The 20,597-nt window shown below is 36.7% G+C and overlaps 1 protein-coding gene across 1 annotated transcript in view; it reads right to left on the bottom strand.

Moving 5' to 3' along the window:
- The window catches only part of LOC150101923 (uncharacterized), a 1,001,066-nt gene that overhangs the window by 291,007 nt on the left and 689,462 nt on the right, over positions 1-20,597 (bottom strand). The window contains exons 98-99 of the mRNA XM_090399931.1: positions 9,857-9,976; positions 3,450-3,518 (exon numbers count right to left, since the gene is read on the bottom strand). Of these exons, the coding sequence (XP_090256057.1) occupies positions 3,450-3,518; positions 9,857-9,976 (189 nt within the window). The remainder of the gene's footprint in view (positions 1-3,449; positions 3,519-9,856; positions 9,977-20,597) is intronic.

Genomic DNA, 20,597 nt, shown 5'->3' with positions numbered 1-20,597 from the left:
TTTCCCTGGTTCTGCACATCCATTTTCACTTCATTCAGCAACACTTTTTCCAGTCTCCGCACACCAAGTCCATTCAAATGCAGGCCATCCATCTTGTATAAGTCCTTTCGCCCATCAAACTCATTCCAACACGTCCACAAATTCCACACCACACCGTCCGCATAACCTGCGCATAATGTCATTTGCGATTATGGCCCTCCTTCTAAACTCCTCTCTGTCATATCGCGGTAACAGACTCACCATTCTAACTCTGTCACTCTTTTCTTTCACTACCTTTAACAATCCTTTCAAGTCCTCTCTCATAAAAAATTTATCACCTTTCAATTCATTCGTACCCGCCACAATTATTAATTCTTTCACCCTCTGTTTTTGCACTCTAATACTCTCACTTACATCCTTAATTTCGCACCCGGTAAGTACGATTTAGTTACACTCCATTTATTACTCCTCTTAATAACGAGTCACCATACAACACTCTTTCCTTCATTTCAGAAACTCTCCCACGCTGTTTATTTACGTTAGCCGAATCACTCTGGAAAGAGTTTTGCAGGTGCTCTAATTGCCGCTGCGCATTTTGTATCACTGAGCACAGCCTAGCGATCTCACTTCCTACAAATAATTCCTCATTTTTTTTATCATTCAAACCATTTTCTCTTTCTGTATAATTGCTCTCGCTCTTTCTTAGATCACCGCTCACATTGCCATCTTGTACACCGCAATTCCCTATCGAGCCACTATTTTCACTCGTATTCTGGCTTTCTTCAACCATAACTGTCTCACAACCTGACACATACTTCGACTCCTCACTTTGCATACACTTTCTACACATTCTCTCACCACTATCACTTTCAATCCAAACTCCAGCCTCATTCGGGAATGCATACATTCCACACACATCACATTGGACAAATTCTCTCACATTATAGTTTTTGAACAATGCCGTCGTATTTTTGGACGGCATTATCTTACGTCGCATTGCCGCCATATTCAAATCTATGAAACGTATCGTTAAATACTAAATTAATTAACGGAATTTACACCAAAATCACACAGACACAACAAGCTACCAAATTTAGACAATATTACATTATGATTTTTAACATATATTCTAATTTCCATTCAAAATTGTACTTAGCTTTCGGGAGCTCCCTGAAAACACGACCGTTCGCCTAGCCCTCTACATTAATCATATATCATTAATAATAAACCTGGGACGTATTCTAGTATGACATAAGATTGATGATGATCACTGAATCTTCTGGTCTAGAATATGTTTATTCCAACAATGCTGGTTCAAATTCAAATGTTTATTTAGAGAGTGTGCTGAAGGCTTACTGAATCATCTAATTTAAATCTGAAGGACTGCATCCCATGCCAAAAAATCTGGAAAGGCTAATTCTTGTTAGTGATCAACAGTTTTTTTTTTTCTCAATCTATATATTGATTAATACATTTCACCCACATCATGCTGTTCTTTATACTATTTGGCTCATACTGTTTTTTAAATAATCTATTTTAATGTTCTACCAGCCTGCCACTAAAATGACCTGTTATTCACAGTTTGAAATATTTGGCAAATAAAAGTTTTTGCTTTATTTTATTTGTCTCAATTATATATTCCTGTGTATGTGGTACACAGTTCTCATGATTTTCCAAGCCAAAAGAGCTTCTGTAGATCACAGAAAAAAAACATATTATCCAATATGGTGATATATAATCTTAATGAGACCTTTATAACTTTTCATTTTAAAAGGTACCTTCCTCTTTTTCTTCAAAACTTTCTATGGTTTTTTTCTATGGTTTGAAAATTAGGGTTTCAGTGGTTGTTGCTCAGTAAGTTGTGGTGGTTTGTGTGGTGCAAAGTTTGGCAAGTGAGAAGGAGGAATATAGTACACTGTTTTCAGAAAAACTGTGACTAGAGCATGTCATTGATATATAGAAGGTGAGAGGACAGAACCTTTCAGGACTCCTGTATTAGTTGCATATCAAGATAGGGAACTGTCTACTATCACATGCAATGTGCATCAATTGAGAAAACTGGAACTCTATCTGCAGAAGTCATGGAACAGGCTAAATCCTTGTGTCAAATCTGGTCAAAAGCCTTGAAGATAAGTGCAGCCACTTAGGATTCACCAAACTTTTCCATGGTACTTAACTGAACAAATCCCCTGTTAATTGGCATTGGTGCAATCAATGCAAGGGGTCATTTATTAGTGGAGTACATGCAAGGCAGCATAGGAGTTGATGGTTCTCTCCATCATTATGGAGAGAGAGAGAAAGAGAGAGAGAGAGATTAGGCAGTAGTTTGATGGTAAGGATTTAGGATAAGGATTTTCTAATTTAGGATAAGGATCATTCCTAAATAAGGATTTTACCCTTATTTAGGAATGGGTTGGACATGAGCTAATTTCCAGGGTGTGGCAGAAAAAAATGTCATAAAAAATGACATAGAACAGAAGTCAACTCAGTTGTGTGCAATTCTTTAAAATGATTGGGGAAATTCCATAAGAACAAGGGGGACTTCTTTGGTATCCACTCTGGACAGAATCTTTCTGATCACTTTTTGATGAAAGGTCATAGGAGGCATCGAGTGTTAGCTGAGCCTCCGTAGCTCAGTCGGTATAGATGAAGCCCTTTAGTCGGAAAGACCTGAGTTTGATTGCTATCTGTGATATGAGGAATCTTTATCTTGTCTCTTTCAAAGAAAGGTGAGTTTGCCAGTGTCATACAGAGATAGGTTTTTTTTTTTTCACCTGGAAACTCGGGTTTTTCGTCCCCAGAACAGGCAAACTGGCCTCGTGAACACACACAGATTACAGGAATACTTATGAAATGGTCCCTCCCAGCCATAAATCTGAATCAGCTATACTAGTCCTGAGCTCAGATAAAATAGGGGGTATTGAGATGGTGCCATACCTACCCGTAAAAGGGCTCACGTCCATTGTATCATCACATGATATAAAAAAAGTGTTGGGTATTTTTAAAATAGTTGGGAGACATTTAACAAAATCTTCTATGCATTTGAGGAAAAGTATGATGCCAGGAGAATGGCTTTTTCTTTTTCTGTGAGTGATGATTATAAATATATATTTAATTATATAAATATAATGCCAGCCTGGTTGGCTGAGTGGTTAGCATATCCACTCTCCAGCCAAAACGCTGCGGGTTTGAATCCCGCCCTGGGCTTGGATGTTTACGATTGTCTGTGAAAATACTAATGTCAGTGGTGGGTGGTAGATGGCATTAGTGTAGCTGTGGTTCATTGTAGATTGTGGGTGGTGGAGATAGAGAGTTGTTGAGTGGATGCCCTCCCTCGATGAATCTTTGGACCTCCCTGGAGGTGTCAAATAATAATAATAATAATTAAATTTATATTAAATATATATTAAATATAAAAATATATTAAAGATCTACTAGATATATAATTAAATTAGATAAAATATACTTACCTCTGCAATAAGAAGCTTCACAGTATTTTCCAAGTCCACACTGGTCATCAGCACCACATCTGACACTTGCTTTACATTTAAAAAAAAAAAAAATCCATGAACATTCAAAGTCCCAAAATTTTTTTTAAAAATAAATAAATAAAAAAACATGTCTCAAATAAGAACAAAGTAATTTCTGAATAAACTGCTTATATCACTGACTATTGGTAGTTTATGTTTTATGTTATAGTAAGAAGTACAACAATGAAGCTTCTTCCAGGATTCTGTTATATATAAATCTTTTTGAAATATTCCATCTCATACTCCATCATATCTTACACCTCCTTAAAATAAATTTAGTTTAATCCTTTATCCAAGTGTGAGAAAACAAAGTTTGCACCTGAAAGTATCTTCAGGACTGGGGTAAGGTGGTACAACATCAGGGCAACTCCTTGCAAAGGTGGAGCAAGCTAACATCAATCCTATCTCAGTATCTCCCATAATGCAAAACACATCTCTTTATGGATATGTCTAATGTTATGCATTAAGGGAAGGGCCACTACCCAGACTAGTTTCGACCTTTATTGAGGTCTCTTCAGTGGGAGCCAGGCCCAAGTGGAGATACCAGCCAGAAGCATTAGCAAGGTCATCTCTACCTATAGGAGTTGCCAAATGGTGTGCCACCTTTTTAATAAATTACTCCGGATTTAGAGAAAGATGTTGAAAGTTTAGTTTTCACTGGTTAGAATATAATAAATTTAGTTTAATCCTTTATCCAAGTGTGAGCAAACAAAGTTTGTGCCTGAAAGTATCTTCAGGACTGGGGTAAGGTGGTACAACACCTGCTAATGCTCCTGGCTGGTATCTCCACTTGGGCCTGGCTCCCACTGAAGAGACCTCAATAAAGGTCGAAACTAGTCTGGGTAGTGGCCCTTCCCTTAATGCATAACATTAGACATATCCGCAAAGAGATGTGTTTTGTATTATGGGAGATACTGAGATAGGAGTGATGTTAGCTTGCTCCACCTTTGCAAGGAGTTGCCCTGGAGTTGTACCACCTTACCCCAGTCCTGAAGATACTTTCAAGTGCAAACTTTGTTTGCTCACACTTGGATAAAGGATTAAACTAAATTTATTATATTCTAACCAAGTGAAAAATAAACTTTCAACTTACACCGCCTTGTTCACCACACTGAAAAGTATGACATACAAAAGGATAAGAGTAAACAAAGATGTATGAAGAAGAAGTGAATGAGTAGACAAGCAAGGAATAGGAAGGCAAGGGATATAGAAGGAACAGTTGATTTTGAAGAGGGTTCTGGGATAGGTAATGAGAGAGGTGAAATGGCTTCCGAAAGGCACGGAGAAATCACATCTAATAAGCAGTATCAGCAAAACTTGACATAGATTCAGCAGCTAACTGTTATGTATGTGAATGCTAGAAATAAGAGGAATGAAACTGTAGCATTAATTTAGTTCATTCATCCAAGAAACTGTTGTTTCAATGAACCATAGCTGGAAGATAACAGTATCCTGACAGGAAGAGAAATAGAAAGGGTATGATGTTTTTCATGAAGACAGAAATGGTAAAAAAGGAGGTGGAGTGCTGTTAATGATAGAAAAGGAGTTGTTCCCATGCAAGCAGAGATGCAAGAAAGAAACAGTGGCAGTGGTTTTGAGGCAGTATAGTGTGAGACAGGGGTGAACAGAATGAAACACTCAGTTGGATGTTGATATAGACTTGGCAATATGGAGGGGAGTGACATGTGAAATGTATAAACAAATTTGCTAAGCAAACAGGATGTAGGAAAAGGTAATTTTAATTATGGCAATATAGACAAGGATGACAAGATAGCGACCGGAAGTAAATAAAATAAATTTCTCAAGTTTTTGAGAGAAAACCACCTCAAGCAGTATGTCACAGAAGATATGCAAGAGTCATAAATCAAAGAATGTCATTCATTGCAGAATTTATGGAGACTAAAACATGTGTTAGAGCAGTTAGTTTGCTTACAATCAAGAATATCAAGGTCATCATCAGAAAAACATATATATGAACAAGACACAAGCTACATGACACCGCACATAAGTATGCTAAATCTAACTTCTTTGTTAAACATCTACATCTGCCTGACTTCTGGTGAGAATAAATAAATAAATAAAATAAATAACAAGCAGTGATGACAGCACAGTGGTAAAAACCACTGATCAGGCATGCAGTCAGGAATACATATCTATACTTGAAGTAGAAAAAGCCATCAAAAGCCTGAAATGTGGAAAGGCAACAGGAGTAGATGATATTCAACCAGAAATGCTGAAGTATGATGGTGGTATAAAAGTCTTACAGTGGCTGCACTGCATAGTTCAGAAAGCCTGGACAGAGGGATGAATTCCCGATGATTGGAGTAGAGCTCTCATAGTACCCATATATAAAAAGGGAAATAAAACTGCATGTGAGAATTACAGAGGTATTTCCCTACTGAGTGTTCCTGGCAAGATCTATACAAGTATACTTGAGAAACGGTTGAGAAGGATTGTGGAAGAAAAGCTTGGTGAAGAACAAGCTGGATTCAGGCCAAACAGAGGCTGTCAGGATCAGATCTTCACTTTACAACAAATAGTCGAGAAAGCATGGGAATATAACAAAGATCTGTATTTAAGTTTTGTCGATTTGGAAAAGGAATATGACAAGGTGCCAAGAGAGAAGCTATTCAATACTCTATAGTTATATGGTGTCAATGGGGCATTATATCAAGCAATACTTAGTCTTTATTTGAGTTGTAAGTGAGCTGTTTGAATTGAAGGAAGTACAGGAAGATGGTTTAATGTTAAATCTGGTGTCAGGCAGGGAGGTACATCATCCCTTCTCTTATTCATTATCTATATGGTTTAATACCACTTTCCTTCATCACATTATGAAGGAAAGTGGTATTAAACCTGATATCAAAATTGGAGGTGTTAATCTCAGCTCTTTGCTTTATGTGGATGATGTGTACTTATAAATAAATTCACTACAAGTCTGCAAGATTCCCTGACTAAATTGAATAACTGTTGGAATAGATATCGTATGAAGGGCTGCATTAAAAAGACAAAGACAATGAAAATAGGCAAAAACATTGAAAATATCAACTGCATTATGAATGGAGAACTTGTTGAAGAAGTAAAACATTTCAGCTACTTAGGCGTGATTTTTAATGAAGATGGTAAGTTAAATATCGAAATAGACAACAGAATCAACAAAGCTGGTATGGTAAGAAGTCAACTGAATAAATTTATATGGAATAAGAGAGAAATCAGTCAAAACACTAAATTAGCTGTATACAAGCATGTTTAAACCAATTTTAACTTATGGATCTGAGAGCTGGGTTAGAAGTAAAACACTTGACCAAAAAGACTAGAGACAGCAGACATAAGAATCCTGAGAAAGATTAGGTGCATGAACAGATGGCAATATCATATTAAAAACGAGGATATTAGGAAAGAACTTGATATGTTAGCATCCAGGAATGCATTAGCAGAGCTAATCTCAGGTGGTATGGTCACTTAAGCAGAATGGAAGAAGAAAGATTAGCAAAATAAGTGTTCTCTGTCAGGTTGGCAGGAAAAAGACCCAGAGGAAGACCAAGATATAGGTGGATTGATACAGTACAAAGTGCCTTAGAAGACAGAAATATAAGACCTGATAATATTGGAGTCTTAACATTTAACAGACCAATTTGGAGGAAAATTGTAGATAGGAAGTTAGTAATGATGTAAATTTTTCATGCAGTACTATCATATCCTGTACACCCCTTGAGGGTATATTATCAGGAATTTAATGATGACTTTGATGATAAAATAAATAATCAAGAAAATAAAATAAAATAAAAATTTTATGTATAATAAGTATAATAATATACATAGTATCAAAAAATTTACACTGGAACTACATCAAATGTACAGTCGTTATCTTAAGGTTTTTTTTGTGTCAGGGTTGTGCCATCATGTTCCAGGTACTATATAGGTTGCAAATGGGTCTTCCGACTCTTGGAATTACTAATCTATCATTCTTGTTAGGATTAGGATGATGAATCAGCATCTCACAAGCTTCCTTGAATTTTCTGTCAAACCAGGTTCATTCTGGCACAGTATAGGGAATTGGTGCCTTTCCAGTTAATTCTGTGACAAGTTTGGAGTGCATGGTCTGACAGGCCTTTTACCATAGTGAATGAATTTAATGTGGTGTTTGTGTTCATCTTTTCTTATTGGAATTATGTGCCCTATTACCCCTAAGTAGGATAAGTTGTAGGTGCACTGGATTTTGTAACCTCTTGAGTGTGCAAGATAAGTAAATGGATCTTTGAATGAGCTAAGCATCATGTTTTAATTTTGCAGGAGGTTTGAATGTTGCCTTAATATGTATTTATGCAGGTTTCTATCTATTTTTCTGATATACCATTAATTTACAGTATGACTATAGCATTTTTGTAATCTTTTTTTTACCTTTCATAGCATTACTTTGGAGAATCTTGTGAACTGTTTTAGACATCAGATTTATACAATGCCAAGCTACTTGGCTATGATAGGCCATTGAGCCTAACAGAAAAAGAAACATGGGATGGAATGGATTGTCTTTTTGCCAGTACCCCAATATGTCTTATTTCCTTTACATTCTTTTTAATCATCTCATCTATCCCTTCATAACTGAACATTATTTAAGTTTCTGTGGTTTAGCAGTTCTGTAGACAGCTTCCAGTAGTGAGACCACATGTTTTAAGATAAATAACGAGTTTAATAAAACACAACCCTAGAAGTTTCACAAGTCATCAGACTTACAACCCAAGATGATCAATAAAATTCTTAATACACCTCCAACAGCTCCTGTACTTAAACAAGATTTTAAGAATGCATTCATGATACCTTACATCAAGCTGTTACAAAGTCAAAGTTGCTCCATGAGTAAATAATTAAAGTGGCTTGGCTTTTTTTACCATTGCATAAAATCTCCAGATTTTACATCCACAAAACCTCCACATCATCCCAGGAAAAACCAAGCATTTATAAGATTCATTGCTCATGTGGCATCTGCTATGTAACCCAGATGGAAGGGAAGGGGATAGATCTGCATGTCTGAACACATAAGAGATGTCAAAAAAAATGAGATGGCATAAATCAGGTTTGGAATTCCATGCAACTACCACAGGCAATCAAGTAGTCTGGCAACAAACAAAAATGCCTTGTATTGATCATAACTCTTTTACAAGTTCAAGGAAGCTTCATGAATGCTGCAGATCCCCACACAATATAACAAAAATCAAGGCTTAATTCTACACTAAGTTTGGTCTGCTTTCATTAAAAACTTAAATGCTGCAGACCTAGGATATGGTACACATGATGCTACAGAATGTGATAGAAGCAACTAGTATTGTTCCAACACATATACAGTAATTAATTTAATGTTTTTATTCTGGTTACTTATTTATATGCCATCTCATATGTTCTGATAACATATAATATATGTAATTACTTGCTTCTAGTATCTTTTTGATACAATTTTCGCTAATACCCATGGCGATTAATACGATGACTTATGAAACTTGTAGGATGATATTTTATTAAGCTCGTTATTTATCATAAAACACGTGGTCTCAGTATTGGAAGCTGTCTACATTATTAATCTTTTAATATCTGATTTTATAAAAATTTGGTTCAAAATATTTCGCTTTGAAGATCATATTTGTTATGAAACATCCCACTAAAAGATTTCAAGTAAGTATGTATGCAAACTAAATTATAATGAATATTTTCTAAGTAAAACTGCTTAATTTTCTTAATATAATCCTTATATTTTCAAGCATTTAGTAATTTAAACAATTAAGTACATGTGCAAAATATGAGTAATCAGGTGGTAGATCATAACCTGGTGTGAGACCACCAACCTGCAAGTTATTAGAAGCCAGAAGTAGTTTGAAAAAGTTTGTTTGAACTCTACAGTAAGGTTTCAGATTATCAAACCCCATGTATTGTAGATTTACAACCTTCCATTGGTGAGATTCACATAAAAAAAGAAGAAAAAAAACTTAAACTCTGTAGCCTGGTTGGCCAAGTGGTTAACGTATCCACTCTCTCTAACCAATGGATCACAGGTCCACCCCCCCCCACACACACACACGTACACACCCACCCTGTGAGCATGGATGTTTGCGATTGTCTTTAGGTGGGAAATGAATTTCATCATTAAATGTGAGACCACTGCTCTGCTTCAGGAAGCCTAAACTGGCTTGAAAACATTCTATGTTTGATCTCAGAGCAGGATTTCTGTGCTATATAAAAATTAAGTAAAAAATACAAAAAATAAATAAAAGAATAACTAACTCAGTGAAAGTGAATCATTGGCAGAAAATAAGAATAATTCTTTATGATTTAAAATCATAAATAAAATTTATTACCTCTCAAACATTCAACATATGGATCTCCTGTAAGGTCAAGAGCACAAGAGCAATGTTTCTCATGATTTACAACATCACAGTGAGCATTAGTGCCACACGCTGTTGGACTTTCACAAGGATCTGATAATAAAATAAAACATGAAATTATTTAGGTAGAATTTCATAATAATATAATCTCCAAATTTAAGAATGTCAATTAATGCAATGATAATAATAACTCAAATGGGTTGAATAATGTGAAGGAATAAAATAATAAATGGCATCTATGTGAATATGTGTGTACAGAGAGGACATGGGAAGAAGAGAGAATGTTGTAAATGACATCCATCCTGCAGAATGATAAATGTGAGCATGATGGTAGTAATGGCATCATCAATGCCCTGATTTAATGTCCATTAAACAAATATCATTGATGTTTAATGGACATTAAACCAGGGCATTGATGATTTGCTATTCTTTACCACCCTTTTCTATTGATTACTAGGCAGCTCAACTCATGCAAACTCTTCCCACACCACTCCTTTACATTATCTACTACTTTCTTCTGGTTGTTTACATCTGTCTACCCATATGTTTATACCCTCCATGAATGTAAGCAGAAAAATCAAAGTTTTGATTTTTCTGCTAACACCCATCCTTCAGATATGTCCGAAAGGCTCGAGTTTTCTGCTAATTATTTTCTGTGTTAAATTCTCATTTTTGATTTACTTTTTTTGAAGAGCTTTTCATTTATTACCCATTACATTCTTTCTATTTGTACAATTTTTTCCAAAGCACATTCTATGAATGCCTGTATTCACTTCAGAGTCTTTGACCATTACTCATGTCTTAAATATATAGGCAGCATTTGTGAATACACATTTCCAATAATCTCAGCTTTGTTTCAAAGCTCATCATTTACTTTTCCTTATCTTGTCTATTGTCTGTAGACCTTACATTTGCTTTTGTTATCTGAACTCTCATATCCTTTTTATGGTCTAAATGATGTTGCTCACTAGGAAATGAAGTTTATCAACCCACATTTCTTACCTTGACCACTAAACTTTAGCACTGTTCTTTCTAGTTCTTCTTCATGCTCTTCAATAAAATATCATTGGAAACCTTGGATTATTGATTCTTGTAGTTTAAATTGACATCCCCCCCCCCCCTCTATCTTCCTTCATAACATCCATTACATCCATTGTTCTTTCCAAAAGTAATTTAAGCCTCAGAAATGAGTGCCAATGGAGTAGAAAGAGGGCAAAACACTTCCACTGCATAAAGGAAGGTCCAAGACAGAAGCAGCAAATAACAGGCCAATCAGTATATCAGGAATGATGGTTAAAATATTGGAGAAATTGGTAAAAGACAGAATTGAGAACCAGGTGGATAGGAATATGATAATTTATAAGAGCCAATATGGTTTTGTGAAGGGTAAGTCTTGCCTTAGTAATTTGCTCCCTTTTTATAATAAATGACAACAGAGTTGGATAAAGTAAATGGCTATTCAGTGATACAGCAAATTTATAAAGGCATTTGACAGGATTCTACTTAGAACTCCGTTGCATGAAATGAAGTAAATGGGGATGGATGATGGACAAATATTAAAGAATGATTTATGGAAGAGTTGAGTCCTGGAGAAGTTCGCTTGTAAAGCAATGATATGGGAAATGATTTAATGGGAAATATTCAGTTGTTTGCTGATGAAGCAAAACTGGGAAAAGCAACAGTAAATGAAGGTGATGTAGAAATTCTGCAGGATGACTTAAACAGACTAGCAGAATAGGCAAAGGTAAATGGCCGCCAATTTAACATGATTCAATGTAAGGTAATGCACTTTGGAAAGAAGAAGACATCACAGACTGTGTACTATAATGATGGAAATGAACTGCAGAAAACTGATGAATCTAGGGATTTGTGGGTGATTGTGGGGAGGAAGATGAAGTTTAGAGGGCACATTGAAAAGGTAACCAAAACAGCACATCAGATTATGTGGTTGTTGAAGAATACACTGACAAGCATGGATAGGGAGATTATTGTTCCTCCCCCCCCCCAAGGCTTTAATAAGCCCACATCTTGACTACTGCATACTAATCTGGTAACCTGGATTCTGCGAGGATGAAGTGATGGGAGGATCCAGAGGTTAGTGACAAAAGATAGTGGCACGTGTATTGAATGCTCCTTATGAGAACAGATTGAAGGCCTGTGGGCTTCAAGAACTAGCTGAGAGGTGAAAAATAGGAAATATGATAGAAGCGTTTAAGTTATTAAAGGGGTTTTATAGAATTCATACTGAAGACTTTTCAATATGCAGGAAGGGAGGGAACGAGGGGGACACTCATGGAAAGATTGTGGTTAGCAATGGTGCTAAGAGTAGATTTTTTGCTTGGAGAATGATGAATGAATGGAATGGGTTGCCGGGGAACATTCCTCTCTTCAAACTCATCCACTGATGAAGTGGATGAGTTTGTAGAGAGGAATTATCAATACTATCTAAATAATATGTCTCCATGATGAATCTTCTGACTCTATGGATATCCCTATATAATAATAATATCATTGCTATTCTGTAATATCAGGTTACTGTCTGCTCCAGTGCTCATAGCACTTTTTGAGCTATGCTGTGGAATTCCTTCTGACAGTCAATAAAGCAAGTATAAATATTTTCTATTATTAAGAAGGGTTTATTCCAGAATTAATCTTAGTATGAACATTTATGCATTATACTCCTCTCTCTCTCTCTCTTTAATCCTGCTTGCTTATCTTCTAGATTTTTTTCCAATTGTTTCCTTATTTTATCTGTTAATATTATAATAAGTACTTTACCCAAGTCACTTGTTCTTTTGTGAATGGATAATAAAACTAATCGTGCAAGACTGCTACAAGTTACCTTTTCAGTCTATCAAAATTACCTACCTTATAGTCCATATATATCCAAATTTACTCACAACTCTCAGATAATTTACCATCTTTTAAATTAAAAGTACATGACTCTCTCTCTGACTGCACTTAAAACAGATCCATTATTTAATACAGATTCTGAGATGCTGTTACTAGATTAAATATTCTTTCATCATGAATCCCTTGGTAGTCATCACACTGGAAACTGTGTGAACTTGTTTGTCCTCATTTTGCATGCTTTTTTCTTCCTTGAGTCTTCCTCATAGTTGAAATTACACATAATGATAGTCCTACTTGTATCCATACTGTTTATCTGTCTATGCAGTTCACAGTCCTCTTCAAATGACCCTGGCCTGTAGCAGCATGCAGCTACATATTTTGTCCTCTAAACAAAAAGGTTATGGTTCCCTTGTATAATGTCTTGAGTAGGTTGCATATGGACTGTGTGCAGATTTGATCACCTGATTTTTATGGGGATAAGAACATATTAGAGCAATTCCAGAGAAAGTTCATAAATTTAGTTTCTGGTCTATGGAATGTGGGATATAAGTACAGACTGAAAGAATGCAACTTGCAGAGTCTTGTAAATAGAAGATGGAGAAGGGGAGGGGGACATGAATGAGACGTACAAGTTGGTCAAGAGTTGTTACCAGATTAATGCAGAAGAGATTTTGAAAGTGTGGTGAGTGCAAAAACTGTGAATAAGTTTAAGCCATGGTTCGATGATTTTGCATGAAAGTGTGGACCTCCTGCAATGAGGGCGCTCATGACGGATGCGTGTAACAACAGCTCCAGATTGAGATAAACATTCCAAGAATGTTTATCTCTATCTGGAGCTGTTGTTACACGTTTCGTTAAGTGTGAGGTGTGTTATATGTATTTTTTCAATTACATGCATGATTTTTGTGGATGTTTAGGGTGGATAGAAGGAGGGTGTGTGTGTGCGAAGTGTGACCTGAACAAGGAACTGATGAAAGCAAATATGAAATTAATGACATAAAGTGTTAGTAGCGAGAATGTTGTGGGGAAAATGAGTGCACGTTCGAAAGAGAAGGATGGTGTAAAAGAGAGGCGAAAGAATGTTAAAAAATCAGTAAAAAAGAAAACAAGTGTTTTAAAAACTGCAATGGATGTTGATAAGGACAAAAGCGAGGCGAGAGTGGCAGAAGGAAACGAAATTGAGGGAACGAATAAAACTGGAAATGGCGTGATGCAGAAATCGAAAGTGGAAAAAATCGAAAGAATGAATGATAGCAAAAGGCGGATGCATGTTGGAACGAAAGTACGGAAGCACAGAAGGATGAATGAGAGTGAAAGTGAGAAGAGGGTGTCGAGAGTTTGAAAATTAGAAAGAATGAATGATAGAGAGAATGTGACGCGAGATTCGGAAGTTGAATTGGATTGGATGAGGAAAGAGACGAAATGGATGCGGAATAAAATAATTAAGAAAATTCAGGTAAAAACTATTAAAACTAATCATGATGGCATGAAAGAGTTAATGAAAGATGAGCGAGTGGTGTTATATTGCAACTCCATTGTTAAAGGTGTGCTGGATGATAGGATGCACAAGGTATGTTTTCCAGGCAGTAAAATGAGTAGAGTGATTAAGGCATTGGATATGAGGAGGGAGCAGGCAAAGGAGTTGATTTTAATCGACACGAATGATTTGAGAGAGGACAAAGAGCAAATCAGATTGGATGTTAGGAGGCTATTTAGAAGGATAAAAGAGAATAGTGTGACAGGAAGGGTAGTCAACGTGTTGCCTAGGTATGACTGTGGTGAAATGAGGCAGTGGGGCAAGGATTATGAATGATATGTTGGCTGAAATGCGTGAGGAGATGGAAGTACAGTTTGTTAACATGTGGAATGAGTTTGAGGGACGAAGTGAACTGTATGGGAGCGATGGACTGCATTTGAGTGGTTATGGTGTGAGTTGCTTGGAGAGAGACTGCTGCTGGAAGGTAGAGAAGTGAGTAGAGTGAGAGAGAATGAATCAGATCAAGCGAGAAGTGATGTGGAAGAGCAGAAGAGCAGACAGGAGAGATTGAAGAGGTGGTTATGAATGAGGAAGTGAGTGGTATGAGTATTGAAAATGAGAGAATGGGTGTGCAAGAGGAGCAGGGAAATGGGGAGGCTCAGAGTAGACAGGGGTACACAGCGTGAGAAAGGTGGATGCTCCAAGAGGAGGTGAGAGCATGTGTAGACAGGAAGAAATGGGATGACCTAGGATCAAGAGGAAACAGTTGGAATTGAAAAGGGTTTTAAAATGAATAAGCAGAAAGGGCAATGTCCCCAGTCGAGCATGGAGAGATCACTTCGAGTGAGTGGTATCAGAGGGACTAGCTGTAGATCCAGAAATGAGCTGTTGTGTTTGTATACAAATGCTAGAAGTATAAGAAACAAGGCAGATGAAATGGTTGCAGTAATTGAATCTGTTCACCAAAAAATTGTCAGAATAAATGAGATATGGTTGGAAGAGGATGACATCCTGACAGGAATAGAGATGGAAGGGTATGTGTTTCGTGAGGACAGAAGGGGTAAAAAGGGAGGGGGAGTGCTACTGATAATAGAGAAAGAGTACTTCTATATAAAGCAGAGATGCAAGAGGGAAATAGTGCCAGTGGTTTTGAGGCAGCATGGTGTGAGATAGAGGTGAATGGAATCAAATACTTGGTGGGATGTTGTTATAGACCAGGTAATGTGGATGATGGTGATAATGAAATGTACAATCAAATTAGCCAAGTAATTAAGAAAAGGATGATCATTATGGGTGATTTTAATTATGGCAATATAGACTGGAATGATGAGATAGCAATGGGAAGTAAAGAAAATAAGTTTCTTGAGTTTTTGAGGGATAATTACCTCAGACAGTATGTAACAAAGGGCACACGAGGATTGAGGGTCTTGGATTTGGTCATCTCATCAGAGGATGTAATTATAAATGAAGTGTCAAATCATCCACCAATTGGTGAGAGTGACCATGAGTTGATTACCTGGGTGGTTGCCAGCAGTGTGAGGACCTCTGTGAGAAAAGGGTATATGTGGAACTACAAGGGGGGGGGGGGGATTATGAAGAGCTCATAGACAGCTGGCAGTTGTAGCACAGAATGAGGAGTTAGCTGGAAAAGAGATCAATACAGCTTGGGGGAATTTCAAAAACTATCTAGTAGATGCAATGTCTAAGTGTATTCCAAGGGTGAGAAGGTTAAATAAGGTAGGTGTGAGATGGATGAATAAAGAAATTAAGCATGCAATACAGAGAAAGAGGGCATTGTGGAGGCAGCATAAGAGAAGTGGAAATAACCAATTCCATGAGGTCTACAAAGACCAGGCAAGGAGGGTGACTTGGTTGGCGAGGGTAGCTAAAGAGAGGTATGAACAGCAGTTAGCTAATGAAGCCAAAAAGAATCCTAAGGAGTTCTTTCGATATGCAGCCAGCAAAAGAGAGAATGATTATGGAAGGATGACATTGATAGAAGAAAATGGTATAAAGACAGCTGTTGGAGAATGTGTGGTGGAGATACTTAATGAGCAATTCATAAAAGTCCTTTAATCTTGTGAATGTGACTTCATGGAGAGATTGAGAGCAGTAGATAATGGGGAGGAGAGACTGACTGTAAGTGAGCAAGAGGTGTTTGGGGAGTTGAGTAAACTAGATGTTAATAAGGCTGTGGGACTTGATAATATATCGCCATGTATTCTGAAGGAATATGCCAGGGAGTTGACACCTGTCTTGACATATTTTTTTAATATAAGTCTTGCACTTGGTCAAGTCCCTAAGGAGTGCTAGGAGAGCAAGATTGTGCCATTTCGTAAAGGAGGTGATCGAACTCAAGCATCAAACTATAGACCTATCTGTGTGTCAGGTGTTGTGGTTAAGTTGTTGGAGAAGCTTGTGAGAACTAGGATCCTGAATTGGGAAGACAACAATGGTATTATCTTTGATGTACAGCATGGATTTGCAAAAGGGAGGTTATGTTTTAGTAATTGACTTATTACAATAAAGTGACTGCTTCCTTGGACAGAGGAGAAAGATACACAGTAATATACTTAGATTTCGCAAAAGTTTTTGATATAGTACCTCATGATAAATTGGTAGTCAAACTAGAGCAGATGGGGTTGGATATTAGATTAGTGCACTGGATTGGAGACTGGCTATCTGATAGGTATCGAGAAGTTGTGTATGGGGGAGCGATATCCACGAAAAGGAAAGTCACTAGTGGAGTGCCTCAGGGGGTCTGTTTTGGAGCCATTACTGTTTAACTTGTATATTAACGATATAGGTGAAGATTTGGATGGAAATATTCAGTTGTTTGCAGATGATGCAAAGTTGGGACGAAACATGAAGAGTAGTGAAGATGTTGTGGCCTTGCAAGAAGACTTGAATAAATTGAGTGATTGGGCACGGAAATGGAGATGCGAGTTCAATGTTGCAAAATGTAAGGTTTTAAAATTTGGAAAACAAAGATGGGATGCAAAATTTATGCTTGGTGAGGATATATTATTGAAGGTGGAAGAAATAAGAGATCTGGGGGTGATAGTGGATAAGGATCTGAAATTTAGGGGACACATAGCCAAAATTTTGAAGACAACCCAAAGGCTTCTTGGAATGATGCGGAGGACAATGACGTGTAGAAGTAGGGAGATTCTTGTTCCGTTGTATAAAGCTTTGATAGGCCACACATGGACTGTTGTGCCCAGATTTGGTTACTTGGTTTTCAGAAGGATGAAGAGATGTTGGAAAGGATCCAAAGGCGATTGACTAAGGTAGTTTCTGACCTCTGGAATGTCGAGTATGAGGAAAGATTAAGAAGATGTAATTTGAAGAGTCTGGTGGACAGGAGGAAGAGGGGAGATATGATAGAGACCTACAAGTTGGTAAGGGGTTGTTATAGGATAAATGCTGGAGAAGTTCTACAGAAAATAGTGGGAGATCGGGGGAGAACCAGAGGTCATCCCTGGAAACTGTATAAAGAGGGTGTGAGTAGGGAAGTGAGGAGTAGGTTTTTTTCGTGCAGAGTTGTGAGTGATTGGAATGCCTTGCCTGAGAGTGTGGTGTCTGCAGGGAGTTTGAATGTGTTTAAGACGCAGTATGATGAGATGTGTGTGAGATAAAAGGACCTCATAGATGAGTCTTTGACTCCATGAGGTCTTGGGGTAATAATAATAATAATAATACTTCTCTTTTCACTGAATGATAATTTGTCCAAGCACCTAACACCAAATCCATTTAAGTGTAATCTCCCCTGCAATCTTTTCAACATACAAATCCTTTCAGCAATCAAAACAATCCATAGATCAACAATACTTCATGCCATTTTTTCAAATATAGTCTATGCACTGAATCATTAGCAATCACATCTCCCTGCCTCCGCTCATTCATGTCATACCTTGGCAAGAGGCTCTTAACTCGTTTGCTCTTCTTTTTCACAACATTCAACCAAGTCTTTCATATTTTTTCTCAAATCTGTTGTAGCTTCCACTTATTCTCTTATATATATATATATATATATATATATATATATAGTCTCAGTCACATCATGAATCTTTGCTCCAGGAAAACATGTTCTCATTATTCACTTGTTCATTACACCTCTAATCACAATAACACCATATATCCTTTCTGCTCTTTTGCATCTTCCCTTTTTTTTTCTTTTTTTTTTATCTCTCATTTTTCAATTCCTTTCTTAGCTTTCCTGATATACTTAATAAGCGGTTTCCAGTTTCTCCAACTTCCATTTTGTAGTATTATGCATTCACTGCCAAAGCAGTGAGATTTTAGTAAACTTACTATGATCCTCTATTTTTGTTTCTATTACTGCAATATTACCTATCTCACAACCTACTGCTCTCTGTCTCTCTTTCTCATTACAGTCACTTTGTTCTTCATATTATCTATGCCATCTCTCATATTTTGGTCACTTTTGCTAATGCTCATTCTGATACATTTTTTGTCCTATTATGAGTAGGATACACTACTTTATTCTTACTCTTTTGACGTGATCTACTGGCACTAACCTTTGAAACATTTCCTACACGTACTCTCTTACAACTTGCACTTTTAAACCATAAATTACTCATCGTTGGTAATAAGTACATTTAACACTTATTACACCTCACAAAAGCCCTCACACTGACCTCTGAATATAAAAGATAAAAGGAGGGAGATACTACATTTATTTGAGGGGGGGGGAGAGAGACAGTGAAAGATGGAAAAAAAAGAAACAGCTGCTGTAGTGCAACTGGAAAAATAGCATTTTTCCAGTTGCGCTACAGCTATGGGAACATTATGACCTATGATTGGAAAAGTCCTGAGTTCGATTTTCGTCTTGATGAGTGGAATCCTTATATATATAAGCTTTTTCTGTTGAAGGTGAATTGCTGATCTCATAGAGTAGTAGCATGGTTTTTTCTCCTGGAAACTTGAGTTTTTCATCCTGTGTACAGACAAATTGGCTTTCAGAACACATGCAATTCACAGACAAAAAATACTGTTGTTGATGATGATGGGCAATGGATGCCATTGATGGTAGTAGTGTTATAGTTGGAGAATTAAATAGTAGTGGAGAGGATGAGATGTATTTAGCAAAGTAGAGTGGTGTGCCCTCCCACGATGAGTCCTTGGACTCCCTGGAGGTGTCAAGTAAGAATAATAATAATAATAAAAAAAATAGTGCATGTAATAGTGCATGATGAATACTGAATAGACGTTTCACTTGGACAAAGGAGTGAGGCTGCAGTTTTAATATTAATAATTGAAAGATGTTGCATTTTGGAGTGCAGAAATATAAGGCTATGTACTATAATGGCAGTGCCATACAGTAGGAAGTGGATGAGATTCAAGATTGGGGAGTGATGGTTGATAGCGAACTGAAGTTTTTGTGGGCATATTGCAAGTGTTATAAAGGCTGTACATCATAGTGCCACTATGATAAGAAGTGCTCTAACATTTAACATATTAGGATAAGAAAGTGGTTGTGCCACTGCATAAATCACTGGTCAGACCACACTTGAACTATTGTGCTCAAATCTGGTCACCTGGTTTTCAATGTAATGTGAAGACATTGGAAACGGTCCAGAGGTGAGTGACTAAGACAATATCAGGACTTTGGAATGCTGGCTAAGCAAGGTTGAAAAAATGTGGATTTCAAAGGTTAGTGGATAGGAGGAAAAGAGATAATATGATAGAGGCATTTAAGTTAGTGAGAGGATTTTATCAGATTAATCCAGATGAGATTATAAAAAAGAGTAGAAGGCAAGAGGAGAAAAACCAGAGGTCATCCCTGGAAGTTATGTAAGAGTGTGGTGAAGAGGGGTGTGAGGAGTAGATTTTTTTTCATGGAGAATTGTCAGTGAGTGGAACATATTATCAGAATGTGTTGTTAATGCAAGGAGTGTTAAGAATTTTAAGATTCAGTATGATAAATATGTTGTCAGTATTTTCTTCTCCAACAAAAATAAAACAGCACACTTTATCTTATCACATATTATATCTTTTTTAATAATTTTACTAAAATTATTGTTTGTATTTTTATTATTCTACATGGTAACTATCCTTAAATTTCTTCAAACTCTCCATTTCTACTAGCAACTAATATTAAATTCATTTCAACATCTAAATTTATTTTATTAAAAATAATGAATTAACATATAACATAACTTCTAAATATAATTAATAACATTATATTTGGAAGTTATGTTTCTGAAGGAAATTTTAACATTAAAAAACAACACAATCAGAATAAAGAATCACAAGAGAGAGAGAGAGAGAGAGAGAGAGAGTGAAAGTTAATAATAATCTAACTGTTCTCTTTTGAATAGTCAAGAATTTTCAGAAAAGGCAAGAAGAAAATGTTTCAGA

The sequence above is a fragment of the Typopeltis vanoorti genome, chromosome 11, assembly GCF_054136105.1.
Source record: "Typopeltis vanoorti isolate ZY-2024b chromosome 11, IOZ_Tvanoo_1.0, whole genome shotgun sequence".
NCBI lineage: Eukaryota > Metazoa > Arthropoda > Arachnida > Uropygi > Thelyphonidae > Typopeltis > Typopeltis vanoorti.
This window is presented reverse-complemented; position numbering and strand designations above follow the sequence as displayed.